At 36.7% G+C, this 11,549-nt stretch overlaps 1 protein-coding gene across 2 annotated transcripts; it reads right to left on the reverse strand.

The window, feature by feature from the left end:
• Positions 1–2,430: 2,430 nt before the first annotated feature.
• Positions 2,431–10,843, reverse strand: LOC134539451 (nuclear inhibitor of protein phosphatase 1). 2 transcript variants are annotated; one of them, XM_063381500.1, is made up of 7 exons: positions 10,783–10,843; positions 10,522–10,582; positions 9,474–9,627; positions 8,199–8,416; positions 7,517–7,720; positions 6,316–6,478; positions 2,431–3,020 (listed from the first exon to the last, which is right to left on the reverse strand). In XM_063381500.1, exons 1-7 carry the CDS (start codon positions 10,809–10,811, stop codon positions 2,794–2,796), a joined length of 1,056 nt encoding a protein of 351 aa, XP_063237570.1. In that variant the 5' UTR covers positions 10,812–10,843; the 3' UTR covers positions 2,431–2,793. The 2 variants fall into 2 exon arrangements, with proteins under 2 accessions (XP_063237570.1, XP_063237571.1); XM_063381501.1 differs by lacking the exon at positions 10,783–10,843 and adding an exon at positions 10,748–10,766.
• Positions 10,844–11,549: the final 706 nt, after the last annotated feature.

The following is an 11,549-nucleotide window of genomic DNA, read 5'->3' on the forward strand; positions in this document are numbered from 1 at the left end:
CCACCCACATCTTCCCCCCCCCCCGTGTTGGGGAGGGGGTCCTCTTTCCCCCCTTCACCCCGAGCGTGAGGGGCAGGGTCTCAAACCCTTCCAGCAGGGTCTCCACAGTTAGTACTTTCGTACCAGATCTAGTACTTTTATAACTTTTTTAGTGGTTAGGTACAGATCTGGTACATTTTTTTTTCTTTAATATGATAATATTATTACAGTAACTCCAATATGTTTTATTACTAAGCGTAATTATTTAAAAAAAAAAAACTATGGCATGCATGTGTGTGTGTGTGGTGTGATATTTAAGTTCGAGCATTGCAATGTTATAACAACTTCCTAAATTGTTAAAAAACCATAACAAATTATAATTTGGTACTTTTTTTTTTTCTAATCTAGTACTTTTTTTCTCGCCTAAGTTGGTACGAAATATATTCTTCCTTGTGGACACTCTGCCTTCCAGTCAACACATTGACTGTGTGGGTTCGGGTGCACCTACGTTCTAGTGAACACCGTACTACCGTCCACGAAATAAATAAATACTTTCATTAATTATAAAACAAATCATGCATTAATGGTATAATAATTTATAGTGTACTTAACATTCACGCGTTAGAAAAGGTTCAGTCCCTCTCTGGGTCTACACTATTTTTCAAATTTCATTTTACATTTTTTTATAGGTAGCACGTAGGGGTTCCATCTGACCCTTCAAGTGTATGTACTTCATTGCTTTGCCATCCTATTGTCTCATGTTCAGTGACATTATAAATCTAGAAGCAGTACATCGAGAAACTAGGATTCATATCTCTGCTTGAGGTTAAATCGCCACACATCTTACGTTTTCAATACTGAAACGTTTTTGAAAATTATTGACGTGTAACATCTAAGCTCTCGGTACACTGCATTTGGTAGGATTAATTTGGCGAGTGGAACTGGAACGTGCAACCGCGGTGCTGCCATCTGTGGCGGTTATGGGAAACTTTATCGTATAAACTGTTTAATGAATCTTTAAGAAGATGAGCAATGTTTAAATAAAATTCCTTGTCAAAAATCAGGTCCGAGCCGAGGTTTAGTATTTTTTTTTTCAATTCTTTTTCTCTTTTATCAGAGCCGTTTCATTATACAGTTTCAAATTTTGGTTTTCTAACAATTTGAGTCAATAGTCAACATTGCTGTTCTGCCAACTAATTCTAGAGGCACATGTGGAAACTATATTTGATTGGTGTTTTTTTGTGTTTCTAGTATTTATCACACTCTGCATTCTTTTTAAAGAATTATACTTTAAATTCCATGTCCAAGTTTCACATTATAAGTGTAAAAGCAACATGAGAACACATGTTTTTGCTCATTACTGAGGTTAGATGTTGCACATCTCTGGCAAGTACTTAACGACTCCATCACAATATTTTAAAATTTTTAAATTTACTTAGGCACAATTTTTTTAAGTTTCAAAGGGTATACTTCAACTCCAGTAAAAAATCTTCAAACCATCCTATTAGAGAAAAAAAAAATGTTTAAATGGCATCAAATGATGTGGAGACATGAAATAATTCTATATACAATAATAAATAAAAATGTACCGATTTACAAATTATTTACAGATGTTACAAGGTGCAAAAAAAAATAATTAACTTTAAATCTTTATACTAGTAGGTTTTTATTACAGCACTCAAGTTGTCTTAACAAAAGTTTTTATTACAGCACTCAATTTGTCTTAACAAAAAAATTATAAGCCAAAAAATATTAACTATCATACTATAATAAGCATTCACAAACATTTTGGTAGTTTTCTATCACTGCTGTCCTTTTTGTTGCATTTCCACTCTGCACTGCACTAGAGAAAAGTACACTCACCTAACTTACATACATACAACTTGGTTTATAACAATGGCTGAATTCACTTCCTAAAGCACTATTCCAACTTTTATAGGTTGCAAATAAAAATGTTCATTTGAAATTCTGCTTTCTCTTCTTATGCGGGAGGTGATTTTACATAAAAAAAGAGTCTTGTACTTTCCACTCACCAATCTCTTAGCACGTGAAAATAGTTTGTACACACACCAACAAGAGTCAAACCACATTAATGCAAACCTATAGAGACTAATATTGGCACTTTTTTTAAAGGGGGTGATTGCAGTAAAGGAAAGTTGTAATATTGAAACTCATGCATACTTGATTTGAAAAAAATTTAATCCTTATGATATAGTAAAAATATGTTTGTACGTGATACTTAAGTTTGTAAAACAGTAAAAAATACATTGCATTAAGGAATGCTTAAAATAGGGATCTGTAATTTGGAATTCAAATTAAATAGATTGACATATTCCAAATTTTATTTTATATATATATATATATATATATATATATATATATATATATATATATATATATATATATATATATATATAAACTATTCATAATCAATAAATAAAAAAGGTGAGAGACACTCATAAAAAAATTGTAATGAAAAGGGTGTAACACATGTAAAGCCAAGAAGATTTATTTCAAAATTTTGATAATTTTTTCCCCTGCTTTTCATACATAACAAATAATCTGTGAATATGCGTCTATTTTTCCCTTGGACTTCTGCGAAGTGTGAAGAAAATTGTGTCATTGTACCTTTTAACATTTTTTTTTATATAAATATTTGCTATATTTGAATAATTTTAAATCAGATTCAAAATTTATTTGAATTGAAAAAAAATAAATAAAAACAGGATTGGCAGAAGCTTAGTTTTGCTGGCGAATGTTGCATTAACGTGGTCGCGCGGCGCGGCAGCAGACGGGACGAAGGGACGGCCGGCCTCACACGAGCAGCGCGGGCACCGGCTTCTTGCCCGGCCACGCCTCCTTGGCGTACTTCTTCTTGCGGGGCTCGTGGTGGGCCGCCTCGACGGGGGCGGGCCGGGCCGCCGCCGGGGGCAGCGGGGCGGGGGCCATCTCCACCTCCGGGGCCGGGTTGGGCAGCGACAGGCCCAGGCGGGAGGCCAGCGTCGACGAGAACATGAGCGGCCCGCTGCCCGCGTACGCGCCTGGCCGGGGGAAGAACATGCCCGTCACACACATCTCGACACACCCTCACACACACGCTACACACCCAACACTAGGCCTGCGCCAAGCTTCCACTAGGCCAGCGGTTCCCGAACGGTGGGTCGCGACTTCATCCTAAAACTATCAGAAACCATCGAATAAACCATCAGAAAATATAAGAAAAATCGAATTGTGTGCAAACACATATCTGTTGTTAAATAAATAACTGTTTTGCTACAAAGTGCTTATATTTCGTCAACCATTTTCAAATCAGAACACAAATCGTTTATCAATAATAATACAGTATTCAAAAAAAAAAAACATGTATATGTTTGCAATATTTGATGAAAGGGATACGATACAAATATGGTTTTTTACTCCACCATGGACCGATAGACAGTGGTGGTATTCCTATAAGGAAAGGGGGTCGCCAGCTGAAAACGTTTGGGAACCACTGCACTAGGCAAACCGATCAAAGCTCTTTTCAAACTTTGATGTGACTGTGTCTGCATTTTATTTGAAGCTTCAGAACATCGAAAGCCTAAAATTATCTCATGAAAATTAAATTTTTTTTGTGTTGTATATGTTTCACTTCAATGAAGTTGGTTACTTAATAAAATTAAAAATAAATAAATAAATAAAAAACCACGGAACTCACAGCAACACACCCTTACGCACACACACTACACACCACAAACACTGGGACTGCGCGAAGCTTCGACCAAGCAAAACCGATCGAAGCTCTTTTCAAACTTTGACTTGACTTTGTCGCATTTTATTTGAAGCTTCAGAACATCGAAAGCCTAAAATTATCTCATGAAAATATAATTATTTTGTGTTGTATATGTTTCACTTTAATAAAGTTGGTCACTTAATAATAATAATAAAAAAACAAAAAAAACACGTAGTTTGATGTGAAATATGCACGTCTATTTCCAACAGTTACTATGACGCCATTTCTGAAAATTCCATGCAGTACGTCATAGATTTGTAACACAGGAAAAGAATTTCAATAACTTAAGTATTTTTTTATCTTGACATAGTATTTTTTTTTACGATAGTGCCAATTGGTGGTATTTATGAAATGGTAAAAACATGATCTGTGGCTCTATGCTGTGATTACAACACAAAAGTTATACATATTGTATATGCGCTCCTATGGTTATTTAGTGAAAAAGCAGAATGGTATTGTTTACAAGAGAAGAACCTATGCATTTTATTTTCATACCTGCTTTTACATAATTTTTTTTTGTGTTACGTGACACTAAAAATGCTTGTCTTTTCAAGTGAAGAAAAACTTTGTTTCCTGGAAAATGTCCAAACAATATGAAAAAATAATATGCAATTAACTTATATTTTTGTTTGTTTATGCTTTGCATTTTATTAATTTTATAGTTTAGAGCACAAAATTATTGTAAATGGTATGAGATTTTTTAAAATATGTTTTATATGTATATACATTTAGCACCATTTCTTTGTTTAGATTTAATTTAGTTGTTTAACATCTAAAAATGTACACTGTGTAGGTTCTGCCCTGTATTTACGGCCAGTCATCAAAAAATATTAAAATTGAACTGGAAATGGTATTTATAGATTCATCTCCATCTAATTGATGATTCTGTTAAGGTGTACTATGATATTTCAAGTAGTTTACCATTTTTAACTATTGATTAGGTTATTTATGTTAAGAATACTTTAAATCTGTGTGAACAATTGGTTAGGTTAGGTTAGCAACATTTAAAAGACTTATTTCTTCAGGACAAGTAGTACATATACAGAGGCGTACCAACTGTAGAACATAACTTACTTTATGTTTTAATACCTAAATTTACCTCAATTTTGCACCACTTTTGCTTTATTTGAACACCGCTTTTGAGAATTTTATTTACTATTTTCTGAGGTCCCTACGGCTCAAATTAAATTGTACATAATTTTGCAAGAATTTTTTTTTTTTAAATTAAATGATCTATTAGACTTGGAACTGTCAACCTGTAAAAAAATAACATCTTCTTTAGCACTTAATATTTTTTCTAATGTTTTCAAATGAAAGGGAACACATCTATTTTATCAGCCAATTTTTAACTCCAAACTTGTAATATTATTCAAGTAGTGATACCACTTTTCTTTGTTCGCTGATAACTTAAAGGGTTTAGATATGGATGGAATTACAATAGTTTGTCGCCTCTGTCCGTCCATCAATCACGTGACCTGCAACCAATAAGATGGCCAGAAAACATTCACCCGCCCATATGTCAAATTTTTTTTAACTTCATACTTTTTATGGATGGATGGGTGACATACCATGTTTTCTTGCATAATCGTCGCACATTTTATTCTAAAATCTAGTTTGAAAAGTAGGAGTGCGACGATTATGCGGAAAAAAAATTTTTGTAAGGTAAAGTTATTCATGAAAACAAAACCCATTCACGGAAAGTACGGTTATATAAAAAGTGAAGTTGAAAAGAGCACGCCAAACAATTAAAATTAATAATTCATGCAACAAAAACCTCCCTTCAACTTTAAATATAAAAACAAAACCTGCGACGCGAACGCAAGCCATTTGAATATGTGACGTGAACTAACGCGTAACAGTCGTAGTACATGCTTGCCACGAAAGAGTGCGGGCTGTCAAATGTAGTTAACTTGGCACCTGATAGAGACCGTGCGTTGCATGCAATAGGCGAGATATCGATATTTGAATACGTTCGCACGCTCTATACGGGCAGCAACATAACCAAACACGAATGATGCCAACTAGCGCTGGCTACATATTCATAAGCGGTACACCGCGGCGACACAGACGATCAAATAAAGGAAATAACTTTTAAAAAAGTCTTTAAAAGAAAATTTACACATCTGACGTCGTATTTCCGTTAATTAAATAAGTAAGTGGTAATGTCCAAATAAATATTAGATTTCTACTTTAAAATACATCTTGTTATACGGAAAAGATACCTACACAAAGCGCTTGGCATTCTAATAGTGGGACCAAAAACATCATGCGACGTTTACGCGATAAGTTTATACATCCCAATTTTGACGGCCTAAAATATGGGTGCGACAATTATGCGCGTGCAACGATTGTGCAATAAAAGAGGGTATTAACCTCCAAATGTCAGACAGGTTTTTGGCGTGTCAAATCCCGTTATATAAGAAGGTACCAGCAGAGTGTTGTACATCACTAGACAGCTGACGGACGGACATGCACAACAGACTGTTGTAATCCAGGTTTATGGCTGTGTCTGCCACGGGAAGCGCTCAGACGGCCCGAGGGGGGCCGAGGCGTCGGGTACTGACTGGTGGGCGACGTGGGGGGCTGGCCGCCGCCCTCCGCCGGGGGCAGGTCGTGGTACAGGTGGGACAGCACCGACGAGGGGTGCAAGTGGTGCTTCAAGGCAAGGCGGTCGTCCGAGGGGTTCGTCAGCCCGCTGGTGGGGCCCAGGCCGTCCGCTCTCTGGCGCTGCCACAGAACAAAAAAAAAACCACAATAATTATCGCGGAAGAATACATGCCATCCCTTGGTTCCAGTACTAAGAAACCAACGGTGAACCCAAAGCTTGAGGGTCAGATTTTTGAAGAATTTTCTCATAGGTGTCCACATTTGCTAATAAAAAAAAGTTTATCTGACAAAATTAAAGAATTAGGTATTTATTAAACTATATGTGTAAATTAAAAAAAATGTAACAGAAATTTGGGATGTAGTTTTTTCAAACCTTTACTAAATAATTTTATTTTGGAAGAAAAAAGTTTGTATGTCAGAAATGTCTGTACAGCAAAACCCATGTTTACACTTTTTACCGGAAACAATGAAAAAAAAGTTTAAATTATTGCAGGAAAGTAATAAATAGACGGAAATTTCTAAAACTCATTTAATAAATATGTACCTCATTTCCTGCATGTATTCTTTCAACAAATACCTTATGTAAAAGAAAAATGTACTGTACATACTAACCTTTTGATATATCATACATTATAACTGACTAACATTGTATAAAACCACATTCAAGCCTGGTTCTTAACAAAATATAATCAGCAATCATCTCCTGTTGACTTGAGAACTTATAGATGACATTTGCATCTCCAGGACATACAAGTTACTTTTATTCATATTTGGCCTACACTGTGCAGCATTTTCTATGATTATTTAGCGATACTTTATAGTCGTGTTAAGTGTGCTGACGGGAACAGACAGTTCTGCTGCCAGATCAACAACGGGGGGAAGGAGAAAGCATGGTGGTTGGTGATGCTAAAAAAGACGATATACGATACGAATTGACAAAGAAGGTTTTATAATTTTTGTGACTGGTCCTCATTTATTTGAAGGATAGCCAACCCTGATTCTATTAGCAAGTGAGCAAGGAAAGTGTAAAAAAAGGGATGTTACTAGAGGATGAGCGTTACAAGGACCACAGGTAAATGGTGCAAAATGCAGGAACGTTAAGCGAGGCCTCAGCAGCGAGCGATGACGCTGGCAAGAGCTCTCGCCTGCCGCCCTCACCTTGGTGGGGATGACGGTGGTGTGGATCATGTTGCGGAAGCGGCCAATCGACGGGTCGACGTCCTCCGGGTTGATAACCTCCTCGTCCTCGCTGAACGTGAGCGACTTCTTTTTGCGCTTGCGCGTCGTCGGCCGGATCTCCTCGTCCGGAATGCCCAGCATGGAGATGCGGCGGTTGTGAGCCGTGTTGAACTCCGTCAGATTCTACACCAACACGGAAAAATTTCATACGCATATCAGAGGTGTATAAGACAAAGTAAAATATAAAAGATGTTAAAAAAAAAAAAAATTACCTACAAATTTAATATTCGACATAAGCACCAAAACAGTTTATTCTCAAGTTCAAAACACAATGACGATCTAAAAATGAACTTTCTTTTTACCAAGTTCTGCATCATTAAATAATGTTCAGTTGTCAGCCTTGGCAATCACAGCCACTACTATAGAAACTATTTGGTGATAACCAGATAAGATACTGTAATAATGAATTTGGAGTCTAGCTGTGTAAATAGTTAAGTGTGGTTACTAAAAGAATTCATAAAAATAAAAAGTATAAACACACATTTGGTTAGTTAGACTTGTGGCTTACATGGAAATCAAACTCGTCCGAGAGTGAAGCAGCGTCGACCGTGGAGGTGGCATAACTCTACCGACGAGCCGGACAGCGATCCCTGAAACTTACGTCCAACTCCGTCTCGGTCTCGGGCAGCCCCAGGAGGCCTCCTTCGGCTTCCTCCGAGGACTTCTCCAGCTCCTCGATGATGGGGCGGGGCCCCGTGTGCGGCCGCTCCCGGATGATGTAGTAGCGGGTCGACGCCCCGAAGTGGAACGTGCTGTCGATGGGCAGCTGCGTCGGCTTGTTTGCTTCCAGCCGCAGCGAGCCGATGTACGTGCCGTGAGCTGGAAGAACAGATTCTCCTCGTTCCGAAACAGCTGGATACCGTGACCACATCCATACACACAGCTTACCGATTTTCTACTACCCAGTAGCTTCTGACCTACAACGGCGGTATATTAAACCAAATGCAAAAAATGTCAGTTGTATATGCTGTTTAAATGTTTTTGGGGAGGAATTATCAACTATATTCTACGTGGTGTGTGTGTGTGTGTGTGTGTGTGTGTGACAAAAAGCAAATTTTTCAGGAGATTTTAATGACTTTATGTGCCATTCTGGAACTTAATGATAGCCAGTGTTAGAAAAAAGACCATAGCGGTGCATTCTGTTGGATTTACGGTGAATTCACTTCATGAGAACACGTAAAATACTTACGTTTCCACGGAGAAACAAATTTTTAAAAAGTCTCTTAGGAGGTGTTGTTTCTTAAGCAACAATATATATGTGTATATAAAAACTTTCCTTTATTCAGCATATATTGCAAAATAATGAATTCAGTGCATTTATGTCACTTGTCAAATTTCTATGAATGGCTGTAAATGCAATGATAAAACTAACACAAAACGATAACCACACACGTAACATTTTATTACTTGACAATGCAGCTGAGGAATATTTCAACTAGGCTGGTTTACTCAAGGAAATTAAACAGTCAGTCTTGACTGTTATACTACCATTAGAATAAACGTACAGAAAATGTGCAACAATACTAAATCCTACAGTACTTAGGAACTAAAAAGAGGAACAGACTGAAGAAAAAAAAACATTAAAAAAAGAAGATTTATGAAAACAACTTGATAGAGAAAAAAAAACATGCCTTTCAGAGTGGAAGTTAGGTCCATAACTGTATAAACAAACATGTTTACTACTTATAAGCACTTGGTGACCGAACGAAGACCCACATGAAACTTGGTCATTCGAATGCGGCAATTACACTTCCACACGTGACCGGGCTTCCACTAGGTAGAGGAGACATAGATGAGGGGTACTGTAGTTTCAAAACCAGGACAGGACAGAACAGGACAACAAAAAAAAATACTCGGCAGAGTTGCGAGCACTCACTGCTGCCCAGGTCGACCAAGAAGGCCCTGAGGAGCTGCTTGTGGTACACCAGCGCCGCGTGCACCCGCGAGCACGAGGCGTGGTCGATGCAGAAGTCGTTCATCTGGGGGTTGCGGCCGAAGAGGTAGCACTTCTTCTCGTCTATCATCAGCTTCTGCAAGTTCAGATCCAACCGCCCGCCCAGACGTTGGTGAACACCTCCAGGCATGAATGTCAATTTATCCATTATTTAATTGCTAAGTACTACGACATGTGGCCAATACTTACTGTGTTTTCAAGTTGATTACCTATGTGTGTACAATAGTATTATTAAAATTTGCAATTTGCAAATGTGCCATTGATAAATGTTTGGTGCATTAAAAAAATTTATGTACTTCAATTTACAACACATTTAAAAATAATCAAGATATGTTTAAAAAAACTTGGCAAATGTAAAATTCATCAATTTACATATTTTATGTTCTAGTAGGGTATTCACGTATCAACAGATCATTACCATTAGAAAATGTACTGTTTAAAGGCTCAATAGAAATAATAATAATATTGAATTTTTGTGTACTATTTATATTTAGATTATCCTGCAAGAGGGTGTTACAGTTTTGAATGGAGTCTAAGAAACTCAATACTGGGAAGGACTATAATGATCAGAAAAATGAAAATTTTAGTACTTGTTTATAAAAAAAAATAGCTTTATATGAGATAATGTGAAAGAACCAACAAAATTATATTTTCAAATGATAATTCCCAGTTTTGTTTCGTACTTTTTTTTATCGTACTAAACATGATACTACCTGCCATTTGATAAAGACCCGGTATTTGAGAACTGTATACCCGTCACATTGTAATTGAACACAAGTAAATCTATTCACTTGTTATGATCCCGCGTGACTTCCCCACACTATCCCGTTTAATTTCAGTGTATTCTGAATATACTTTACTATTAATATCTAATGTAATTGTGATGAAAATAAAATATTAACGTAGTCTAGTTGGACACAGGGTTGCGACAAACCGATCAGGTACTGAGGATCTAGATTAGTAAATTTACCTGAATCAATTTATCTCCTTTCAGCACGTCTAAATGCAGCCCAACCGGTGGTTTTCCAGCCCTGTTTAAACAAGAGCAAGTATGTTAACATATTAACCTTTTTAACTACACTGTAGCTACCTAACCTATATTGATCAAATAACGAAAGTAATTCAAATATGTGCCTTGAACTTAAAAAAATTATCAAATCAAGTTTACGGCAGTTTTTTTAAAAATATAATTTAACCTTTAAAAGGTATTATTTTAATTCTTAACACACACCAGCTAGGGACATCGTAATGATTAGCCATCTTGTAATTTGTAAACACTCTGATACCATAGACTATACAAAGTACACAAACAGCGACTAGGAATCTCTGCATCTCTACAGGCAGACACAAAAAAAATTAAAGAAACCTTTATTGTAGCAGCTGTGTTTCATTCGAGGACAAAACACATTCTCCTATTATCTTCATTTTAACTTTCAAAGAAGACCAATAATTTGAAAGAATATCTTAATTTGGAAGCATTATATCAATAGTGAATATATTAAATTAAAAACCATTAGAGCTAAGGAGTAAATCAGATTTTAAAATATATAAACGATAATTTTAGATTTTAATAATTTTATTTACTAAGAAACGGAATGAGTTTTCATGTCTGATGTTTACTTCTCATTAAATTTTTAAAGTTCCTAAAGCTAAGTTACTATTGACAGGGCGCCAGCTGAAGAATAATAAACAACTGCCTGTGCTCCAGCAAACAGTTGGGGCACCAGACTTCTCAGGGACAGGGGTTTGACACCTAAAAGCCAAGTTAGGGTGTTCTGGAGGTACGATGCATGACGGGTTAACTCCGGCTGTTCTGGCCACTGGAACGCTAAACTGACAAATAATGCATACTCGAAGACACTTTTATTACTACCGAACTCATTATCAAACCTACAACGACTACTTATAAAAGCACCGCAAGACTGCCCGTTCTCAATAATGATACTTCAGTTCAAATGTCCATGTATGGCAACAGGTTAGCTACACTGTAGTGTATGG

Source organism: Bacillus rossius, chromosome 15 (assembly GCF_032445375.1).
Source record: "Bacillus rossius redtenbacheri isolate Brsri chromosome 15, Brsri_v3, whole genome shotgun sequence".
NCBI classification, from domain to species: Eukaryota; Metazoa; Arthropoda; class Insecta; order Phasmatodea; family Bacillidae; genus Bacillus; species Bacillus rossius.